The sequence below is a fragment of the Dermochelys coriacea genome, chromosome 12 (genome assembly GCF_009764565.3).
Source record: "Dermochelys coriacea isolate rDerCor1 chromosome 12, rDerCor1.pri.v4, whole genome shotgun sequence".
Lineage (NCBI taxonomy): Eukaryota > Metazoa > Chordata > Testudines > Dermochelyidae > Dermochelys > Dermochelys coriacea.
This window is the reverse complement of record NC_050079.1, coordinates 25,738,792-25,763,202: the sequence shown is the minus strand read 5'-3', so window position 1 is coordinate 25,763,202 and position 24,411 is coordinate 25,738,792. Positions and strand designations below refer to the sequence as shown.

The 24,411-nt window shown below is 40.9% G+C and overlaps 1 protein-coding gene across 4 annotated transcripts; it reads left to right on the top strand.

Annotated features, from left to right (window-relative positions):
* On the top strand, window positions 1–24,411 carry LOC119841351 (fatty acyl-CoA hydrolase precursor, medium chain-like). Of its 4 annotated transcripts, none has more exons than XM_043495306.1 (13): window positions 1–157; window positions 9,786–9,990; window positions 11,395–11,533; window positions 13,635–13,768; window positions 14,338–14,491; window positions 14,974–15,076; window positions 16,007–16,122; window positions 18,358–18,498; window positions 19,291–19,371; window positions 19,951–20,098; window positions 22,127–22,276; window positions 23,095–23,167; window positions 23,269–24,411. In XM_043495306.1, exons 1-13 carry the CDS (start codon window positions 1–3, stop codon window positions 23,453–23,455), a joined length of 1,788 nt encoding a protein of 595 aa, XP_043351241.1. In that variant the 3' UTR covers window positions 23,456–24,411. The 4 variants fall into 4 exon arrangements, with proteins under 4 accessions (XP_043351241.1, XP_043351242.1, XP_038224649.1 ...); XM_043495307.1 differs by having other exon boundaries at window positions 14,974–15,078; window positions 16,015–16,122; XM_038368721.2 differs by lacking the exon at window positions 1–157 and adding an exon at window positions 1,936–2,254 and having other exon boundaries at window positions 14,974–15,078; window positions 16,015–16,122.

Here is a 24,411-nt window from a genome sequence, read left to right as displayed (position 1 = left end):
ATGTTCTCTGAGGCACAGACGGACGGGAAGGGCCGAGATTCCTCGCTCGCTCGGACACACTTCCGGAAAACGGAAGGGGACGGATTTGCAGCGCGCACACTTGCGGGCCGCGGAGAGGCGAGTCTCTGCTCTGGCGGCCCCTGCTGGAAGGAGGGAGGTGAGTGTCCTCAGCACTGGGCTGGGGCTGGCAACGGAGAGGCGGGGCCGGTGCAGTCAGCGCGGTCCCGCTCTCGGAGGGCAGGCGGGGGGAGGGTCTGGGGCTGGGTCAAAGCCCTCTCGGGGCTGGGGCTGCCCTGCCCTGCCCTGCCCCCCGCCGCGCTGCTGCCTCCAGCCCAGACAGTCCGCATCGCATCGAGCCCGCACGCACGGGCATCAACAGCGAAGCGAGTCGCGTCCAGTGTGGGCAGCATGCAAACAAAAGCCCATAAAGTGCATCCTAACAACACACGTGTTAAACCAGTCGTTCTGCCACGAGTTACAACAGGAGACGCTCTCAAGCTCCCACGGCACCTTCCCGTGAACGTGGCAGAGCAGTAACTGAGCCCAATCCCACGTCCCTTCAAAGTGCTTGTGTTTGCCAGCAGGCTGAGCAATCCCAAAATGCAGCTTTTTAGGTTGTAAACTCACTGGGGCAGAGACCTGTTTGTCTTCAAAGTGCCAGACATACCAAACAGATTGACAGAGCCAGAAGAGTACCCAGAAGTCACCTACTACAGGACAGGCCCAACAAAGAAAATAACAGAACGCCACTAGCCATCACCTTCAGCCCCCAACTAAAACCTCTCCAACGCATCATCAAGGATCTACAACCTATCCTGAAGGACGACCCATCACTCTCACAGATCTTGGGAGACAGGCCAGTCCTTGCTTACAGACAGCCCCCCAATCTGAAGCAAATACTCACCAGCAACCACACACCACACAACAGAACCACTAACCCAGGAACCTATCCTTGCAACAAAGCCCGTTGCCAACTCTGTCCACATATCTATTCAGGGGACACGATCATAGGGCCTAATCACATCAGCCACACTATCAGAGGCTCCTTCACCTGCGCATCTACCAATGTGATATATGCCATCATGTGCCAGCAATGCCCCTCTGCCATGTACATTGGCCAAACTGGACAGTCTCTACGTAAAAGAATGAATGGACACAAATCAGACGTCAAGAATTATAACATTCAAAAACCAGTTGGAGAACACTTCAATCTCTCTGGTCACTCGATTACAGACCTAAGAGTCGCTATCCTTCAACAAAAAAGCTTCAAAAACAGACTCCAACGAGAGACTGCTGAATTGGAATTAATTTGCAAACTGGATACAATTAATTTAGGCTTGAATAGAGACTGGGAATGGATGAGTCATTACACAAAGTAAAACTATTTCCCATTGTTTCATGTTCTCTGTGTGTGTGTATATAAATCTCTCCTCTGTTTTTTCCACCAAATGCATCCGATGAAGTGAGCTGTAGCTCACGAAAGCTTATGCTCTAATAAATTTGTTAGTCTCTAAGGTGCCACAAGTACTCCTTTTCTTATTTCCCCATGGTATTTCTCCCCACCCCCCACTGTTCCTCTGATATTCTTGTTAACTGCTGGAATTAGCCTACCTTGCTTGTCACCATGAAAGGTTTTCCTCCTTTCCCCCCCCCCTGCTGCTGGTGATGGCTTATCTTAAGTGATCACTCTCCTTACAGTGTGTATGATAAACCCATTGTTTCATGTTCTCTGTGTGTGTATATAAATCTCTCCTCTGTTTTTTCCACCAAATGCATCCGATGAAGTGAGCTGTAGCTCACAAAAGCTTATGCTCTAATAAATTTGTTAGTCTCTAAGGTGCCACAAGTACTCCTTTTCTTTTTGAGGCATACCAGTGGTCAGGAAAGAATGATGAATTGGAGAACTTCTTTGTAGTGGGGTTTGTTGTAGATAAGTGATCAGGGTTGGTCTTGGTAGCTCTTGTTCAACCTGTCTCCAGAACTGGCTCTTTTATTCACTTAGGGATGGGGTGGAAATTAATTCTCTTCTAACACATATCTCCGAGGCCTTTTACATCATATCTGTTTGGATCTAGAGTTTAGTAACAAGCCCTTAGTCAGTCTTCTGCCCATGTGACCTTTGTTCCTGCATTTTGGCAATTAGAAGAGAAGGAGCAGTTGGTTAGTGCAGACATGAAAATGCAATCTGCTGTCAGGAGTTGGCTGTTCGGGTCTCTGATTTGTACTGCATGGTTCCTTGTGATTGCAACTGAAGGTAAATATAAACTCCTTTACTGATGGGAAAAATCAGGAAAGAATATAAGCATGGGATCCTGAAGACATTTTTAACATTTTCAGTTTGATTCTGTTAGGGTGACCCATATTAGGTGCAGTTTTTGTCTTATATATACACAACTAACTACCTCCCCCCCCCCAAAAAAAAGTGTCAGCAAGTGTGAAAAATTGTATCTAGTCACTCTAGAGTCTGTCATAAGTAGAACTGCACTTTAATTTCACTAGGGGAAGAAATTGATTTTTGCAAATAACTAACAAAACTAGTTTCAGAGTAGCAGCCGTGTTAGTCTGTATTCGCAAAAAGAAAAGGAGTACCGGTGGCACCTTAGAGACTAACAAATTTATTAGAGCTAAATTCAGTGCCTTGCATAATCACAGGTTTCAGAGTAGCAGCCGTGTTAGTCTGTAATGCATCCGATGAAGTGAGCTGTAGCTCACGAAAGCTTATGCTCTAATAAATTTGTTAGTCTCTAAGGTGCCACCGGTACTCCTTTTCTTTTAACAAAACTAGGAGGGACAAGGTGGGCTGAGGGAATATTTTTTATTGGACCAACTTCCATTGGTGAGAGAGACAAGCTTCCAGGCTACAGAGAGATTGTTGTAATAAGCCAAAAATTCAGTGTGTTTATTAGTGTCTAGCAAAATTATTAATTTAAGCATCCAGGCTCATCTTTTGAAAGTGTTGTGCAGGTTTCCTTTGAGGATGAGGACTGATATAAAGTGAGCACTTTGTGAAAAGTATTCACGCACAGGGGATTTGGTGTTTTTGCTGATTACTCTAGATCTGACCTATTAGTCCTCATCCTCAAAAGAAATCTGCACAACACTTTCAAAAGACAAGCCTGGTATCTTAAATTCATAACTTTGCTAGACACTACAAACTGTGCTCTTAATAAATACACTGGATTTATAGCTTATTACAACAGTCTGTAACTCATTAACCTTCCTTTTTAGTCCTATGACTACAGGGCTTGTATGTCACTTAGAACAGTGATTTTCAAACTTTTTTTCTGGTGACTAACTTGAAGAAATTTGTTGATGCCCACGACCCAACAGAGCTGGGGATGAGGGGTTTGGGATGTGGGGGGGCTCGGGACTGGGGCAGAAGGTTGGAGTGCAGGGGGTAAGGGCTGTGGGGTGGGGCCAGGAATGAGGGGTTTGGGGGGGCTCAGGGCTGGGACAGGGGGTTGAGGTGCAGGAGGGGGTCAGGGCTCTGTGCTGGGGCTGGGGATGAGAGGTTTGGGGTGCGGGAAGGGGTGTGGGTTGGGCCTCAGGGCTGGGGCACGGGTTTACCTTGGCAGCTCTTGGTCAGCAGCGCAGTGGGGGTGCAGAGGCAGGCTTCCTGCCTGTCTTGGCACCACGGACCGCGCTGTGCCACAGAAACAGCCAGCAACAGGTCCAGCTCCTCGGCGGACACATGTAAGCAGCTCAATGTGGCTCTTGCCCGCAAGCACTGCCCCCCCAGCTCCCATTGGCCAGAAAGCGGCCAATGGGAGTCTGGAGCCGGTGCTTGGGGCGGGGCAGCGCATGGGGCCCTGTGGGCCCCCCCACCTAGGAGCCGGACCTGCTGCTGGCTGCTTCCAGGGCACAGCACAGTGTCGGAACAGGTAGGAACTAGCCTGCCTTAGCTGAGCAGCACCACCAATGGGACTTTTAACCGCCCGGTCAGCAGTGCTGACCAGAGCTGCCATGATCCAGTGCTTTATATTCTGTGACCCAGTATGGGGTCACGACCTGCAGTTGGAAAACCAGTGACTCAGAATATGTGCTAACTATGTATGCCAAACTGTCTCGGTTCTTGTATTTAGTTGTGACAGTCTAAGGGCTTGTCTACAATTGCACTTTACAGTGCAGCAACTTTCTTACTCAGAGGTGTGAAACCCCCCCCCCCCCGAGCACTGCAAGTTTCAGCGCTCTAACATGCCAGTATAGACAGTGCACCAGCACTCGGAGCCATGCTCCTTGTGGAGGTAGGTTGTGTTTTTTAGGAGCGCTGGGAGAGTCACTATGCCGTGACTACACAAGCCATGTTAAGCGCTTTAATGTTCCCAGTGTAGACAAGCCCTGAGTACCTTTCCCAGAACGGAGGAAGAGTTCTGTGGCGCTTGAAAGGCAATAGTGGTTGGTCCAATAAAAGATTTTTACCTCACCACCTTGTCTCTAATATCCTGGGGATGACATGGCTCCAGCAACACTGCACAAAACTAAGAAGTATTACCTTCACAATTGTCTGTTTACAGTGGGGCTGTGCCTCACTCAGAGGCCAAGGGTGAATGTATTTTGTTGAAGTGTAATTTTTAGTATGTAGGCTTTCCTGTTTTTATTTATTTATTTATTTTTGTTAGTTGTAAAATGAAAGTGGTTGAATTTTATTCGGTGCTATGAAATTTACTATCTCATAGACATAGTGAACCTCTGCTCTGGGAGTACAAAAGGACAAAGTGCCTAGTTACAGGCAAACTGGTAGGCAAAACTCAAGTGAATTATTAGAAGCATTTTATAATTGTTAGGGCAGGAGCGAAAAATAAACACTGGGGTGAAGTCCTGGCTATACTGAAGTCAGTGGGAATTTTGCACACACACAAAAAATGTTGAGAAACCGTTGCTGTGAACTCTGTTTCTGAAAATATGTAAATGAAATTGGTTGTTACTTGCAAGACTTTTCTTTATTGCTATACATTGATTTTACAATGAAATAGTATTTTTATCTCAAAGTGAAGGAAGTTATGATATAAATCAAGCCCTCAACTCATGGGCGGCAGCAGGGGTCGTCCTTAGGATTTATGGAGCCCTATGCAGTATTATTACACTGGTGCCCCTATGCCTGACGGCAGCCCGGGCTCACGTGTATTTTAGGTAAGGGTGGTCTTTTGAAGGATTTATTTAAAAAACTATATGTCTGAAGATCCAAGCATTTCAGGCTAAAGATGAATACTCAGATTGTGCATCTAAAAATTTATGCAAGGATTTTTTCAGAGATGTGATTTTATAATCTTCAGCAACACACCAATGAAATATTTTAAAGCAAATTTTAAACTAAGGTCCTGTAGACTACATGTTCTGAATAAATATTACAGTAATGCACAACTGTTTTTGTCAGTAAATTCAGAAATTAACAGTATATGCCTGGAGGTTGACAAATGCCTGTCAAAGAGCCATTCAAGTGGTAATGAAGCCATTTAACAGTTTCAACGTTGCGCTATAACAGGTTTCAGAGTAGCAGCTGTGTTAGTCTGTATTCGCAAAAAAGAAAAGGAGGACTTGTGGCACCTTAGAAACTAACAAATTTATTTGAGCATAATGTTGCGCTAATAGGTCTGGCAGGCTTTTTCACTTTTAAGTACTAGATCCCCTCCAGAGGAAGACACAACAGGCTGCAGCGGCCAACTGTGGTGGGAGCCTGCAGGAAGGGTCAGAACAGGGATAGGAAGAGGCGGGAGGGAGGACACTAAGACCCAGGGGTGCCCCAAATTTTCGAGCACAGCAGATATCATAGGCAGAGGTAGGCTGTGCTTACCCAAACAGCCTAGGGTGGCCCTGCCCACACTCCACCCCAAGGCCAGGCCCCCTCCTGCTGTTCCCAGCTTTGGCTGGCCCAGGCTAGCTAGCTGGCCTGCCTCCTTCAGGGAGGCAGGGCGGCTGGGGCTGGAGCCACGCTGCCTGGTGCACCACGGATGGGGGCTCTGCATCTGCGCTGCCTAGTGCTCTGGGGCAAGGGGTGCTGCCATCCGGGGCCGAGGCCTCATCAGCAGGCGCTGGGCCAGAGGCTACAGTGTGCTCTGGGCTCCTGCGGGGAAGGGGGATAGAAACGGGGGGGCCTTGGACACAAGGGGAGGGGCTGGGGCCGGGGCCTAGCCTCTTCCAACAGCGAGGTCACTGATGGCCCATGCCTCAACTCCTTTCATACCTTTGTCACAGGTTTCACATAACCAGGTCACCTTCTTTCTCTGCCTTTCATTTCAATTCAGTTTAATCACTCCTGTGCAATCATGTGGCACAAAATCTAGTTTAATCCCTTTGCTGCACACCTATATAATGGTTCTCATCTCCTTTAGGGGAGAGTAACCGCTAGCCATGGGAACAGATTTTATGTTTAGCTTGGCACTTGCTAGACTTGTAATTGCCATCCTTTGCCTTGTGGTAGATACTTTTTTAGATTTTTAATTCATTCCTTCCACTGATCAACTGTCAGCTTGATCCCCACCTCTTAGAGATATGTATCATACAAGTGCAGATTTTGGATGCTTCTCCCAAAGTCATGTTCTTTGCTGTAGTCACACCAGAGGTTAATCAGCACCCTGGTGTGATCCTTTGACTAGCTAGCAGCATGTTTGCTTGGCATCTTCTAGGGCTGTTTGGCTGAGGTGAGCTGAATACTGCAGTAATGGAGCATGGTGCATGGAATGAAGAATTAAATGCTGGCCTGATGTGTATAAACTGGCAGGTAGCTTCAGGCACATAGGAGGCAAGTAGGAAGTGAGTAGGCAGGAGGGCCAGAAACTACAGGCTTAGAGGGCTGACAAACTTGAGTTGTGACCTGGGCTACATCTTAATTGCAAAGTGGGCTGGTCAGAGCCCACCTTAAAGTGGACCCTGTGCTCTAACCTATACCCCCAGATGGGCAAACAGGTATAGGTTCAAAGCACATGCACATGCACAAGGGTTTTGGGTGAGGATGATAGGGGGTAAGAGCATGGGTTAAGCCTGCAGCGTAGGCATGTCGTCTTTGTTTAATGGTCACATATTGATTTCTTGTGTTCAGTAAATAACAAACATTGCCTATTTTACCTTATCCTTTTTTATAAAAGTCATTATATATTCATCAGGAAGAGGAAAATATTGTTGAATGAAGTCTTTTTTGCCTTCTGGTGGTTCATATAGATGCTAGTAACTCTGAGTGGAGCTAATACTTGCCTCCTCAAGAGATTTGTAGGAAAAGTCATGCATTATGCTGCTGTTCCCTAATACTAAAGTACAGCCCCCATACTTCATCCAGTCGTAATTCTGGTTATAGTGAGCCCAGTCAGTCATACAAAAAGTACAAACCAACATGGTAAAACTGTGAGAATAGACAGATGCTTATTGTTTAAAAAATGCCACAGTAGATTCGATACTGAGTTCAGCGTTCTGCCTAATTAACTTTTATATTTCAGTCAAAGGACCAGGTCCTATGGAGTACCAATGCCTCTCAGAAGTACTGAATGCCTATGTCTTTGCTTCCCATGGACTTAATTGAGGGCACTCAGCATCTCTCATGATCAGGCACAAAGACTTTAGTTGAAAAGTTGGAGATAAGGAAATGCTTATCTACGTGATAAATTGTGGTAAATAGCACACTGTCTTCTGCTGATCAGAGCTGACCTATAACCACCTGAAGTCTAAGGAAAAGCCAGAATGGGAGAAAGAAGAGGAAGAAATGAAAATACTACATACATTTTTAAATGTTAAACAAACCCTAAGAAACTGCACCTCACTGCAAAAGATTTATGGAGTATTTTTATTATGAAAATGATAGTAGTATATTTAAGTATTAATAATAATGTGAAGCTTTTTACTATACTGAGAAGTTTGTAAACACTTTTACTACTTCCTTTTTGTTGCAAATCATGTATGTAGTGTAGCAAATGTACATTGTACTTTACAAACATAGAAAGTGACATATTCCTTGCTCGAAAATGCTGACAGTCAAGGGCATCTGCACAGAGAAGACACTTACTCCTGTGTAGAAACCCATTGAAATAACTGAGGTTCTTCACAAATACCCATATGGATCAGTTCAGGATTGGACCTAAGTTTGAAGAAACCAGTTTGTATTTTTTTCCAGTTAATAAAAATGTAACTACCATTTTTATTTGTTTTAGTTTTAAAGGTGTACACGTCTTTACAGAAAGACCAAGTTGAGTTGTGCATTTTGTAAGCCTTTTCCTGAATGTATTATGTACTCTACTTTTTGGTTTTTTTGTAAGAAGAGACTCTTTGAATACAAGATGCAAAAGATATCCATGCCATCTAGAATTCTGCAGACTATCTTTACATTGTATGTATGCAAAGACCAAAGAAAATCAAACAATAAATTATGGGTGAGATTTTCAAAGTTGCCCAAAGGTTTTGGCCATCCAAATCCTATTAAAAATGAATAGGAATTAGACATCCAAATCGTTCAGATGCTTTGAAAATTTCAGGCTACATCTTCTCTGTGAAGTACATATGAAGCAGAGAAAGATTAACACCCAAAAGAAAGAAATCCTTCAAACCAAAGCAGTCAGTAACAGTGGCTAAAGCAAGAGGTCAATAACATAATTGAAGGTGTTCCTAAAATATCTAGCGCAGACATTTTTTCCCCTTTTCAACTGTAATACAAATTTAAAAAATAATCAGTAAAATACCTAGTTTGGGCCAACCCTTAGGCCTGAGAGTTAGTGCTCTGCATGATCATATAACCAGCTGCTGTGTGATTCCTGAATCTGGCCTCATGTATCCTTATCCTGCGAGGTACATAGCACCTTGCTGGATCGGGACAATAGTTGACCTGCTGAGGGAACACAATGGAAGGAACAATTTGTTTTCTTAGGCACAATGTTGGGTCAACTGAAGGGAATAAATCCCTCTTACTTATTAAGATAATTGTTTGTTACCAGCATCACCTGAACAGTGTCTGAGCTCACGTTCTACAAGAGATGAAACAGTGAGATAGATGAAGGGTCATGCAGGGGAGTATGCTAAGTAATCAAAGTGGTGATTGGCCACTTTTCAACCATATAGTATCAGATAACCCATCATTTTTGTTGTTTTTGAAAAACTTGCAGCCTATTCCTAATTACGCCCCAACTCTCACTATCAGAGCATATTTCTGCTTCTGAATTGGAAATACCATAAAATTCTTATAGTGAAATACTGTAATGCTATGCTAAAAGCATCGAAGAAAGATTAATAAATTGTAAGGCCAGAAGGGACCATTGGGATCATCTTGTCTGACCTCTTGCATAACACATGCCATTAAATTTCCCCCAGTAATTCTGCATTAAGCCCATATCTTGTGGTTGAGAACATATATTTTTAAAGACATCCACTATTGATTTAAAGACATAAAATAATGGAAAGTCCATCATATGACTTGATAAGTTGTTCCAATGATTAATTACTATATTGTTGAAAATTTACAACTTATTTCTAGTCTGGGTTTATCTAGTCTCGATTCAGCTTTCAGTCATTGGATCTTGTCATGCCTTTATCTGCGAGGTTAAAGAGCCCTGTACTATCTCAAATCTTCTCCCCATGTAGGTACTTATAGGCTATGATTAAGTCCTCTCATATCCTTTTCTTGGATAATGTAAATAGATTGAGCTTCTTGGTATTTCTTACAAGTACAACTTCTTACAATACTTACAAGAATTTCACTGTAAGGCAGGATTTCCTGGAAAAAATGTGAAAGATTGTCTGAGCAGCACTTGATGCCCTGGGAAATCTGCCTCATTGAGAATGTGCTAATATCTTATCAATATGTTGCACAGGGCATAAAGGTGCACAACCAGAAGTGACTACCAAATATGGGCGACTTCAAGGAAAACAGACCAGCGTGAAAGGAACAGACAGGCTCGTGAATGTTTTTCTTGGAATTCCTTTTGCAAAACCACCTCTTGGACCCCTGAGATTTTCCCCACCACAACAAGCAGAGCCATGGAAAGGTCTGAGAGCTGCAATTTCCTACCCACCAATGTAAGATCCGATTGTGTTAGGCTTTGCCTATCTACACTGTTTAGTAAATGAATCTGAATTGCATCACGTATGCCTTTTTTTGGTTAATGAGGTTGTGTAACATTATGTATCCTAGCAAAGGAGTTTGGCTTTATTGAATGTGTTTGCATGATAATGGTGGGTCCCATAGGGAAAATGTGAAATTCCTAAAATCCTCCAGTTGTTTCTCTTGTGAATTGAATGGTGTCCTTGTCCTTTTCTAAAATAGCCCAGTAACAGCAAAACACTAATATATAGGTTGAGATCCATTTGAATGTTAGCTGTGAAAACAGTTGCTTTATTTTAGAAAAATAAAATGAGAATAAGAGTCTACATTTAAATTTTGGATACTCTGCCGACCTAGTTAATGTTGCTCTCAGTAAATAAATCTGGAATATAAGCCCTGCTAGGTCAGTTTAAGTGGGGTCAAGCTGTCTGGAAAAGATGTTATATGTGATTGATTTTTAACTGTAATTTCAATTTTATGGCCATTGCAATAAATAATTCTCACTGTTCATCAGTGTTGTTCTCTCCCACTTCCTCCTCCTGCTATGCAGATTCAACTGAGGTCAGGGAGACTATTCTCTGTAGAAAGAACAGGAGGACTTGTGGCACCTTAGAGACTAACAAATTTATTTGAGCATAAGCTTTCGTGAGCTACAGCTCCACTGAATGCATCCGATGAAGTGAGCTGTAACTCACAAAAGCTTATGCTCAAATAAATTTGTTAGTCTCTAAGGTGCCACAAGTCCTCCTTTTCTTTTTGCAGATACAGACTAACATGGCTGCTACTCTGAAACCTATTCTCAGTATGAGTTTATAAACAACTGTGCTGTTTACTTCATTATCCAACATCTCCAGCATATTGGCTGGAGGGAGCTGTAAGGGGAGCAGGCAGCCCCTTGTATAGTGAATATTTCCAAATAATGCCTTTTGTAGTATTTTTGAAAATAAGTTGATAGCTTAGTTATTGTTTCACACATTTCCAAGCAAAATGATTCCCCCACTGATCCACTGAGTTGGACTTTGATAAGGCAACCTGGAGCTTTAAGAGCTCTTTTGGTTATATCTTGACTTTCATGAGTTGCGCAGAGACAAAAATGAGATGTGTTCAAAGTAAGAGGCAAATCTACATAATTATAATGCCAGGAGGATAGAGGTGACAGGGGCTTTCTGTTGTAACTCAGATCAATTGCAATTCTTACTTAAAGCTGGTTTCCTTATTTCAAGATTAATGTGGTGTTGTGAATTTTTGGATCACTCTGTAAATGTGTTCAGCTTTAGAAATGCTGTTTTCAGAAATCTAGTATCAGATAAAACTAATATTATGATAATGTGTTATGTATCATTTTACTGAACATTGGCATTTTCATTATATCATTAAAGGTGCCTACAAGACATGGAGTGGTTAAAGACACTGGAAACAATGTTAAAAGCTGTATTACCTCCCTTAACGGTTTCTGAAGATTGTTTATATCTGAATGTTTACACGCCTGCCCATTCAAACAAGAAAGCTAAGTTACCTGTAAGCAAACCTACTTAATAGCTATATCTGTAGCTTCATTCCGGTGGAGTAAAGCTGTAATAAAGCAAAGTTGGAAATAAGGTATTTCACCTTAATTCTCTATAATGTTAAAACAGTGAACTGAGGCCCTCTAACTTCAGGTAATATATAGGGTATCTTGTGATAAATGTTTTTCATTTAATGCCCATTTTTTCTGGCAGCCTAGGATCTTCAAAGAACAATTTTCAGCTGAGTCAGGCTTTGTGGAGCTCATGTTGAGTTGACCAAAAGGAAACTCTTTTTTGGCTCACCTCGTAGAGCTTCTTTTTATGGATGGTGAGCGTTCAGATTTGGGAGGCACATGCACAGCAAATCCAACTACCTCTGGATGGAGTCTGCAAGTGGCAGGTCTGCAAACCCACATAGGGTCCTGATTTTCCCAGGCTTCTTCTTCACATACCCAGACCTGACCTGACCCCTTCTGTCAGAGTACTAGGTATAATTTCATGTCCATGGTCCAGTTTGACTCCAGCATTAAATCCTTCATATTGAATCTGTTCTCTCTGTCCACACATCTAGAACTCCTTCAGACCCTCTTTATCTCCTGTGATCAATGCTGCAACATCCTCCTCTCTGGCCTACCTCCCATCCACATTGCCCCTCTTCAGTCCACACAAAATGCAGCTGCTGCCTTGTTTCATCTTAATCATCTGTTTTATCTGTCACTGTGATCACATCAGCCCCTCTTTGAATCTTTCTCCATTTCGGGGCATCAAGATCAGTCTTCTAGCCTTCACCTTCAAGGGCCTTTGTAATTCTGCCCCTCCCCACTTGTCTTACCTCTTCTTTTATGTTATCTCAAATACCTCTCACCTACTTTCTTTGCACTGTTTCAGAGTAGCAGCCGTGTTAGTCTGTATTCGCAAAAAGAAAAGGAGTCCCCGTGGCACCTTAGAGACTAACAAATTTATTAGAGCATGTTCTCTGTGTGTGTGTGTGTGTGTGTGTGTGTGTGTGTGTGTGTATATAAATCTCTCCTCTGCTTTTTCCACCAAATGCATCCGATGAAGTGAGCTGTAGCTCACGAAAGCTTATGCTCTAATAAATTTGTTAGTCTCTAAGGTGCCACGGGTACTCCTTTTCTTTCTTTGCACTGTAAATGATGCTAGCCTTGATACCCTATTTGTCTGCTTCTCTCACAACCTTCTCCACACTTTCTTCCGTGCTCTACCTGTGCTCAGAATGCCCTTCCTGACCTGATCTGTAGGGCCCTTTCCTTTCATATCCTTCCCTAAGGCCTATTTCTTCCATGACACTTACAAGTAATTAGCCAGCTAAGGCATCTGTATATTTCATTTAAGTTAATCTTTACTCCATCACGATGTGCGCTAGCCTTCTCAGTTATCCTGTAACTTTACTAATGTTAACCTGTCCTTCCTCTCTCAGCTTCCCACTACTGTTCTCTTACCCCTTTTCATTGTGTCAGATCCAAAATTAGCTTTTCAGAGTAGGGATCATGACTTATTACCTATAGTGCAAGATGTTCATCACTCCCTTGGGTGCTGTAAAATAATAAAAATAATCATCATAGTTCTGAGTCAGAGGGCAGGAGCACCTTTGCTAGAAATACAAAGTGAAGAGCCATATATGAATTATAGCAAACAATTGAACAAAAGAAAATGCTGAACATTATTTCAGTAAGATAACTTGGTTAGTGTAACACCCTTTGAAATATCAAAGCACTGTACTTAAATATAAGTGAATGACACTGGGTAAAAAGGATTGAAATATCAAAGCACTGTACTTAAATATAAGTGAATGACACTGGGTAAAAAGGATATTTTAAAATACATTATCATGGTCTTGGTGACAAAAGTAAATAAAAATGTATTGATCCTTAGCATGGGTCACTTGTCACACTTCTAACAGATTAAATGTTGTACATAAACAACACTTTGTTTTTTCTCTTTGAGCACTATCTAAAACTAAACTGTTGCTTTAAAAATAATAATCCTGTTTATAAAAATTGCAACCCGCAACCCTTTGATTTGTTTTTGTCATTTATTATAAAATTAACAAGTTCATCGTTACAAATAGTTGTAACTGATCCTGCTTTTTTCAGGTTATGGTGTGGATCCATGGAGGAGCTTTGGTGATAGGTGGGGCTTCGATATATGATGGGTCGGCATTATCCGCCTATGAAAATGTGGTGGTAGTAGCTGTCCAGTATAGATTAGGTATTACTGGATTCTTTAGGTGAGACATGTTTTGTTACTATGAATCTGCTCAAACCAGGTATTCTGTTAACACACACCCCCATGATAGGAAGTACGCTCATGATGAGTGAGCCTTTCTTACTGCACAATTACAGCATCTTTTTTCTAAGTAATTAATTTTATTATTACTTTTCATTTTTAATGACAAAAAGCACCTATCCCGTTCTACTCTGGGTACCCTGACATCAATTAAAAATTCACAGTCAAACAAAAAATTATAAAATACAGAAAGCTAATCTGGTCAGCCTAAACCTATAATGTAACTTGATATGTGCCTGTTGCTGAATGCTCTGTCTATAATACTATGTTGTCTGGAGTTCATGTGTATAGTGCAAAACTATTCCTTTGAAAGTCAAGCAGTGATCAGCAGTTGCCTGTAGTACTCAAAGCCATACATCGGGGCTCAGAAATAGACTTTCAATAAGCTGGTGTAAGAATAAAGTATCCGCATGGTTTTTGTTCTGTAGAGCCAGTATTGTATGCCCAACACTAAGGAATAAATTGCCGGTGGTTTTACGACTGATACCCTATATACACTTCTGATTTCAGTACTGGTGATGAACATGCTCGTGGAAACTGGGGCTTGTTGGATCAAGTGGCAGCTCTGCAGTGGGTTCAGGAAAATATTGAGTTGTTTGGAGGAGATCCAGAGTCTGTTACTATATTTGGAGAGTCTGCAGGAGGATTCAGTGTTGGAGCACACGTAAGTTTTCCAATAAATACTGAATGTTCTTAATACAAAGGTAAGTCTAGACCAGGGATCGGCAACCTTTGGCATGCGGCCTGCCAGGGTAAGTCCCCTGGCAGGCCGGGCTGGTTTGTTTATCTGCTGTGTCTGCAGGTTTGGCCGATTGCAGCTCCCACTGGCCGCGGTTCACCGTCCTAGGCCAATGGGGGCTGCGGGAAGCAGTACGGGCCGAGGGATATGTTGGCAGCCACTTCCCACAGCCCCCCACAGCCTGGAGCAGCAAATTGCGGTCAGTGGGAGCCGTGGACGCGGCAAGTAAATAAACTGGCCCGGCCCGCCACGGGGCGTACCCTGGCAGGCTGCGTGCCAAAGGTTGCCGATCCCTGGTCTAGAATCAAGCCTCACTTTTAAATCTAGCTTCTGAAGTAAAGTCAGTCATGTATTGCATCAAATCTGCATTTTAACATGTAAATTATATTTTTGTTTTTCGTTTGTAGATTTTATCTCCATTGTCAAAAGGTTTGTTCCATAAAGCCATATCAGAAAGTGGAGTTGCTCAACTTCCTGGCTTCTTTATTTCCCATCCTCAAGCAATTGCTAATGTAAGTTTTCAGTATTACCTTTAACAGTATTTCTCTAAAATACCAACTTTCCAGTGCCTGAGACCTTTTCAAAACTGAGTTTCAAATTAACAATCATATGTTTGCACCCTACTGTTCTTTCCTGATGGAGAAAGATGACCTCAAAGGTTTTATTTATAGTTTCTCCTACTTCAACAAAAATTGTAGACTGAAAATATCAGGTTTTGATTTCCCTCTTTTTCTGTAGGACCTCTGCAATTCTAGGAAGATTTTGAATGTAACATCACAAGAGGCTAATGCCTAAGCTGCAACTCTGCTAGTTTCCAACTAAGAAGAGGGGATGTTGAGTTTTAGACTGTCTGGATTTAGCTGCAATAATCTGCCAAACTCAACAGATTCATTTATTGAACTGGGAGAAGTCAGTGTCCTGTGCTGTTACTTTCCAAATCCGGGAGGAAAAATAGGAGTTAGAACTTGATTTTTCTAATGTTTTAAAAAAAATGTTAGGAGACGAGGAAGACTTAGACATTATAAAGGGAACAGAAAAAGGACTGCAATCAAAGGAACCCAAATTTACCCCAGAATTACAACTGAGACCCATCAAAGCATATATCTGTTGAAGATTAAGCTTTTATAAATAGCCTGTTTTGCTTTGAATATTGCAGAGAAAACAGAAAGTAGTCTTCAAACACGGGGCCTGCAGACTCCTGTTCATATCTCCATACACCATAATCTGTGTGTATCTATATTTTCACACACCCACCATTTGATCTAAGGCAAGAGATATATGGAATGGAGAGTTGATATAGGAAGCATCTAATTGTCTCTGCACACTGGTAACTTGTCTGTGGCAGGCACTTTTTAAAATCCATCATACTAGAGCAGTTTTGGTTATTGATGGATTATTTGTTTTTATCACACCTTTCTCATCCGTTCTTTTTTTATTAACAATTGCAGGTAATTGCTAATATATCTGGCTGTGAGACAACCAGTTCTGCCATGGTTCACTGTTTAAGGAAGAAAATGGATAAGGAAATAATGACCCTGAGTGCTGACCTAATTAAGGTAGGTGAGAGCTGCTAATTTGGGAGCTGCCCAAAGGCTGATTAAGCTCAGTAGAAAGACTCCCATTGACTTCAGTAGGCTTTGAATTGGGCCCTTAATGCAGTTACTGATATTTAGGGCTTGTCTACATTTATACTATGCTGTTGTAGCCCTTCAGTGAAGATGCTACTTACGCCAACAGGAGAGCTTCTCTCATTGGTGTAGGTACTCCAGCTCTCCAAGAAGTGGTTGCTATGTCAATGGGAGAAGCCCTCCTGTTGATATAGTGCTGTATCCAATGAGGATTAGATCAGTATAACTGTGTTGCTCAAGGGTGTGGAAAATCCACACCCTTGTGTGATGTAGGTATACTGACATAAGTTCCTAGCATAGAGCAGGACTGAGTGTTTCATACAAGGATGGTCCACTGAGTTGCAGAATTTGAATCCACATTTCAAACTTCACAAAGTCCAAGAGTATCTGAATCCAGGACTTGGGTTCAAGCCCATTTTTAATTTTATGACATTTATTACTTGCTTATTCTGCTACCCACTGATTTTACACCCACGCAAAGTTTACTGGAGTTTTATTTCTGATTATTTATAGTACATCTGCACACTGAGGCTTCTGTATCAAGCATTAGAATGGGAAAGTAAGCAGGCTTCACAGAGCCAGCTGTCAATAGATAGAGTGAATTCAGGAATGCCTCCATTTCTGTGAAGGGGATTTCAGGGTAGAGAGGAAAAGGAGGAACAGCAGCAGCTGTGGGGAATGGAGAGTTGGCCTAGGAAGTATGTGAGTGACAGTGGAGCTCCCAAATATAAAGTTAAAAGACCATTAATGTTTTCTTTAGAAGGAAGTTCTAGTGGTCTAAAATTCTCTTCTGTGGCCCAGAAGTCCTTAGGGGACAATTGGCTGACCCTCTCCCCAATCCTATGATCTTCCAGAAGTGTCCAGATGGCTCACTTCAGCCTTCAGAGACTACAGGGGAGCCAACAACTGTCCACTGGACTATTGGCCAGGCCAATAAAGAGCCTTCTAGAAGAGAAGCTTCTTCTCTGTTTCCAACCTCCGCAGTCTAGCAGTGTTGCTGTTGCTGCTAAATTCAGCCTGGAATCAGAGACATCCGTGTTCTGAGGACTTAGGCATTTACCAGATTTGCATCCACAAATGCAGTTTCAATATGCAAACCAGATTTTATGTGCACTAAGTGTTAGTCATGGAAACAAAAAACTTGGTACCCTCAATTTTAAACACCAGGTGAGGCCACATTTTCAATTCCATTCTGTCATTTACAGATATGTTGTTCCAGAAATGTATGTTTGAATTGCAAGAAAATATATCCTCTATTCCAGAAATACTGGATGTATGTGTGCTAATTTTAGCATGTGGCCACACCCTTACCTGGGATTATTTTCATGTTCTTGGGCTAGCCTCTTCGGGTCAGTGCTGCTGCTCACCTGTTATGAAAAATAAATTAATTGTCCCTGTCAAACTGGGAAATATAACTAGCTCACAGGGAATGTTTTCAGTACCAGAGTCATTTTTTCTTAGAAGGCAGAATTAAAGTACGTTACACAGCAGTATAAATGCCACTGCTGGGAATTTACCATCCTCTCTTTTATAGTCATGTAAAAGGTTCTTTGAAATTCTTCTTCCATATAATACTATCCATATTATAGTCTTAACTATACATCTTATACAAATCAAGCTAATAACACATATTTCCAAGGTACATTCAGCTGATGTATTAATCTTGGCCATCTGGAGTGGAACATTCTAAAGTTCTCGGCCCAAGTTAACTGCTCCTATTGAAATCAATGAGTGTTTTATTATTGACTTCAGTGAGAGCAGAGTTAGGCCAACAGAATGGTGAAAATCTCACACCTAGTTTTTATTTTGTTGTAACCCTCCGTATTCATTTCCCAGTATGCAAAACTCTGCCATATTTTCGCTCCATGCACCCACATATTTCTGACATGGTAAAGGTGAAATATAGAGATCCTACCCCATACATACATTGTATAGATATTCTACAAGGAAGCACATGAGAAAGTAATAAAAATAGCCTGAGACTTGAAGGCTTTGTTAATGGCTTTTACAATCCTCTTCTGTGTTGGATTGTAAAATGTTAGAACTTGTGAGTACTTATTTTAATCTTGGCTCAGCTCGGCTTGGCTCAGCAGTGGGAATTTTGCAATGTCATCTAGAGGAAGAAATAATTATAAAATAATATATTGTTTTTTTTTCTTACAGCAAGAGGCATATTTCTTTGCAGTTATAGATGGTGTGTTTATTCCAAAGAAACCCGAAGAGCTGTTGGCTGCCAAAGAATTCAGTACTGTCCCATATATCGTAGGAGTAAATAACCATGAATATGGCTGGCTTATTCCTTCAGTAAGACATTTTTAATGACTTTTCTATACTAATTTCTGTGTTACAAAATATGAGATTGTTCCATAGGACCAGAATCAAAGTATAGTCCCCTAACATGTGGTGTTTTAAATATAGCTCTGCCATCCCTGCTCTACATTGTCTACACTCTGTTCTTATTCCTATAAATCAGACAGCACGCTTTGACGTCATTGCTATCAGTGGAATATGGATCAGGTTCATATTGAATTAGCCTTGCCCCTCTTTTAAATGCATGGGGGTTGACATCTCCCAGCAAATGTTTTAATTTCTTCTCCAGTGTCTCAACATATTGTACATTTATTGGTCTTTCCAAAGAGTTTGCCAGGAGCCTAGAACACACTGCCAATATGTCTTGTGTTCTGAGAGAGTTTTGATTAATCCCACAATTTATATTGTCATTGAATAATAACTCTAATTTTTGTGTGAAGACTTTTAGACATGTAATTTTTGTTAAAGGAACATGTTTTAATGTGTGCTGTCAAACTGTCTTCAGAGAATGGCATTAAATCTGATCTCTGGTATCAGTATGTCCAAATGGCTTTCAGTAACTCAGACTGTCAAAACTTTTGGTGCCCATTTGCTCAACCATCAAGCATTCTTCCAGTTACTTAAATCATTTTGTATTTAAAGAATAAGTTTTATATTTAATAAATGATGCATCATCATTACTGGCTAGTATAAAATGGAGCAGTAAGTAGTTATGAATTAAATAACACATGGTATCAAATCATTTAAATCAATATAAAAAGGAAAAACTGTATTTTAACTATACAGGCACTTAACTTTCCTGGCATAGAAAAAGGGATGGAGAAACAAACCATAATCTCATCATTGCAGCTGACATTGTCACAACTGGTAAGAGACCAGCAGGTTAATTTGGGTGATATTTTAATATTCATTTTAAACCCACTCCACATTTGGGGCTATATGATGCTATTGGCGCGATCTCATTTTTGCAGTATTTATGCATTCAGTGGCTTAGTAGTAGATTCAGGACCTAATTTTGGCTCCTCTGGTGTCATCCCCTGTGAAAGGATGGAACATTAGGAACTGGTGACTCCGTACTGCCGTATAAAATGAGGCACAAGGGGAGTAAATAAAAGAAGATTCCAACACTGAAGCTAATAGTATCTTTTGTGCCCCTCTAGCCCCTTCAAAGAAGTGGTTTCCTTTAACATAAGCTGTGTGTGACTATTCTTTTCCTGTTCTTGTTTATAGCTATTACATTGTTTTATAATTGTATTCCTTAGGGAATGTGTAGACATTGAATACTGTCCAGAGTGATGTTCCAAAATGCCACATCACTTCTGGCTTCTCCAGTACTAATCAAAAACCAATGGATAGTATTTATTAATTCACAGCTGAGAAAGAACTCGAGAGAGAGAAGCACGCTAAACGCTGCCATTAATGTTGCATTCCCATCCTTCATTACAGAAGTTTCCATCTGAATCTGTGTCTGTGGTAGCAGATGAATATTTAGGAGACACAGATGATCCTGCTGAGCTGCGAGACCGATTTCAGGATCTGATGGGAGATTTCCTCTTTGTTATTCCAGCTCTTCAAGTGTCTAAATATCATAGAGGTGAATTTCCAATAAACCTCAAAAATTCAGACCAACTCCCAGTTGGCACTCAGCTGAGAATAAATCATTGTAGCACTGAATTTGTATTGTGGTAAAATTCTCATTGATTCAAGATTTGGCACTTGCACATGATTTTCTGCCATGCTGCTCTCTCTTCCCATGCTGTTTCCTTCAGTGGAGAAACTCATTTAGGACAAGCATCCTCATTTAGAACCTGATCCAAATGGAAAGTCAAGGGAAAGACTTCTGTTGTTTTTCAGTAGGCTTTGGTTCATGCCCTTATCTCCCTTTGTTTAGAAAAAATGTTGTCTGCATTTTTCTCAAGTTTACACTGTGCTTTCTGAAGAGTAAAACTTGGTACAGTAACTCCTCACTTAAAGCCTTCCTGGTTAATGTTGTTTCATTGTTACATTGCTGATTAATTAGGGAACATGCTCATTTAAAGTTCGGCAATGCTCCCTTATAACGTCTTTTGGCAGCTGCCTGCTTTGTCCACTGCTTGCAGGAAGAGCAGCCCGATGCAGCTAGCTGGTGGGGACTTGGAACCAGGTGGACCGACAGCCCCCCTATCGGCTTCCCACTCCCCTACATTCCCTGTGCAGCAGCTGCCCAGCTGGCTATCAATTTCCTGCAGTTCAGTTGTCCCTCCCCCCACTGTCCTGTGCTGCTCCTGCCCTCTGCCTTGGAGCTGTTCCCCGAGCCTCCTGCTTGCTGGGGCGGGGGAGAAGAAGGGGGGTTAATGTCAGGGTGTCCCTTGCTCCTGCACCCCGCTTACCCATCCCCATAGAGCAGGGGGACACACGACAGGGCTCAGGATGGAGGGAGCTTCCTGGCAGCAGCTGTGGTCTCAGCTTGCTGATTAACTTAACAAGGCAGTGTACTTAAGAGTGTGTCAGCGTACTTAAAGGGGAAATGCGCATCTCTCTCTCTCTCTCACACACACAGACACATGGTGTATGTGTCTGTCTCTGTCTGCCATGCTGTCTCCCCTCCCTCCATTCTTGCTGCCTTGTAGAGTGTGAGGCTACATTAACAATGAGTTAACCCCTTGAGGGCTCAGCCAATTGCTAGTTCATCATTTAGCAGTACGGCATTCCCTGGGAAATATCCCACCCTCTGACTCCTCCACCTCAACCAAGCTTCACAATCATCATTGCTGTGTATCATATTAAATTGTTTGTTTAAAACTCTGTGTGTGTGTGTGTGTGTGTGGTCTTTGTCTGGCAAAAAAAAAAATTTCCCTGGAACCTAACCTCTCCTATTTACATTAATTCTTATGGGGAAATTGGATTCGCTTAACATTGTTTCGCTTAAAGTCACATTTTTTGGGAACATAACTACAACGTTAAGTGAAGAGTTACTGTACTGGTTATCCTTCTCCAGCCCACCTTTACTTTGTCAACGCTTTCTTTGTTATTAGATCCTATTGCTCTTTCTAGTATCTAATATTGGAGAGAGTACTCTAGAGTTAGGCAGGATCAAGTTTTATGCAGCAGAAATAAATTACATGAAAGAACATAACATGTTAACACTGAGGTTGGATTTCCTCAGCTAAACCAGGAGCTAATGGATGTTTCTCCTATGGTAGCGCCCTCATATTTTTCAGTCAGTATGCCAAAACATTGTTTCTTCATTTAGTATTGGATGCAGCTAAAAAAAATGTTGGCCCCAAGTTCATTTAGTTCTAATTATTCTGTATCCAATATTATTGTCGGGTCTTGGGTGGTGGTGTGTGTTTTTTAGATCGAGGGAGAAGACGGGAAGGATATTAAATCAGTTAATTTAGTCTGCTTGTACCCCAGCTTCTTGTATTTTCTGAAATCTAGTTCAGAAACAACTGATTCTAAACCTTAGCTGAGCTAGAATTTTAGTTGGCATCTCATTTCAAGATTTAATCTATTGCAGCCTCTTAAAATATGAAAAGAGATTTCAGAACGTGCATGAAGCTGTTGATCTGATTTAATGGTTCCCTGTGGAAAGCACAGTAATTGTAATCTTGGCTCTGATTCTCAATGTTATCTTGTTTAGACTCTGGCGCTCCTCTCTACTTTTATGAATTCCAGCATCGACCCAGTACTTATAAAGATACTAAGCCAGATTTTGTAAAGGCGGATCATGGAGATGAAATTGCCTTTGTCTTTGGTATGCCGTTCTTGGGAGATGATACAGGCATAGTTGGTAAGGACTCATCTTTCAGATATTATCCTTTCATTGTAAAGTAAATCTATTTCACAGTGTGGATGCATACTTGTCTTTTAAACAAATACGACCCACACTTCATTGAACTAAGTACTTTTGCAAACAAAGAAAAGATGGGTAAGTTATTTTTTTCATTAACTTTGTTTTTTTTCCTAATAACACTGATGTACTTTTTTTTTTGTCCTTCCCTTCTTCCTTCCACATAATTTAAGCTCGTACATTTTTTCTTTTATTGAGGGTTATCTTTAAAGTGGTACTTATGGCATTTTCTTTCTACACCCTGTTACATCTTTTAAACCCTGTATGTGGAAATACATGTATATTGGCAAACCAGTTTTCTGCCTGTGCATCAGGACTATGATGTGGTTTTGAATTTGGCATGCATCTATGCTGTGAACTTGTCTTCACAGCTTTTTTTTTTTTTTTTCCTTCACTGTACCTTCCCGCTTCTCTAAGGGAAAGACTAGGAGCAGCAGCTTTAAACGATCTGTTGAGATGCTAACATATTTATGTATGATTTTAGAACAAGGACTGAATGCTCAGGAACATATATAATGAGCCAACTCATCATTCTTTTGGCTGGTAAACTTTGAAAATACTAGCATTAGACAGGCTAGAATAATATCTAAGCAATAAAAATCTGTAAGTGTCATTTCCTATTAAGCAATTCTATTGTAACTTGTATCTTGAATAGTCTAATGCACTCATGCTTTGATATTCTGCATGTATAATTTCAAACATTTTGTTTTGGTTTTTTACTTTACAAAATAGTTATATTTACATATTCTCCCTTTCAGTTGAGGCTACGGAGGAAGAAAAACATCTCAGCCGAACGATAATGAAATATTGGGCTAACTTTGCTCGAAATGGGTGAGAATAATGCTATAATAAAATATTATGTTGTAACTTTTGAATTTGTTTAGGCTCAGTAGATTAAATGGGGATTTTATTCTTCATTCTGTCATTTCCAGAAATCCTAATGGCAAGGGTTTGGTGGAATGGCCAGTCTATGATTTGAATGACCAATACCTGGAATTAAATTTAAAGCAAAAGAAAGCAGAGAAACTGAAATGGAACAGAGTGGAGTTCTGGACAGAGATCCTCCCTGAAAATGTGAAGAAAATAACTGAAGACAGGAAAGAGCACTCAGAGTTATAAATGATAATGTTTACATTTGTATCTTTCAAATTTGTCACAGCAAAATTCTACCAGATAATATTGGTTCAACAGAAAAAGTTTAATCATGTTAGCACATTTTTTAGTTTGATTGAGGGAAGTGAGAGCAAAGCTCTGGACATTATAGAGATTTTGTTGCTAACTAGCGAAATATGTGACAAAGAGGAAAACTCCAGATCATTTACATTAAATAATAGGAGATATTAACAATTGAAAAAGTGGGTTAATTCCCCAACAGAAGTAATTGAGGCACTAGGGGCATTGGAGGGAAGACTAGATATACCATTTAGGGATTTAATGTAAAGGATAATCTTGTATTAGAGGAAGTACAGGGGGATAGAACTCTGTATCTCAGGAAGAGACCCATCTTCTGAGATATGAATCCAACATGGTATGTATCTTTTAAACAGCAACACACATTACCCTCCAATATCTACATTTTGATAATGGACTGGAATAAAATTTGGAACATAAATTATTTCAAATATCAGAAAAGTCTGATCGGGGAAAGGTTAAAAATATAGGGCCAAATGATATCCTGAGATGCATGCTTCTGTTTTCTGTTTCCTCAACCAGACTTTGAATGATGCTAGGTAGGGCTTTTTATTTTATATTAATGCTTTGGAGGGGTTTTTTTAAACAGAAAATGAAAGATCACACATGCAAAGGTTGTTAGCCAATCTCAGTGTACATACACATATATGTAATATTGCTAAAAGCTTAACCACACTCTCCCATACCAAACACAGTGAAAATAACTTACCAAGAAAAGAAACATTAACATCTTTTTCTAAAATTAAAACACTCTATCATCTGACATTTTTCAGTAATATTTTCACTTGTAAAATTGCACAACATTCTATTTTGTATCAGATAATTTCCCTTGTTTGATTAATTTGTCTTTTATTCTTCCCTGGATAAATTAAAGCAATGGAAAA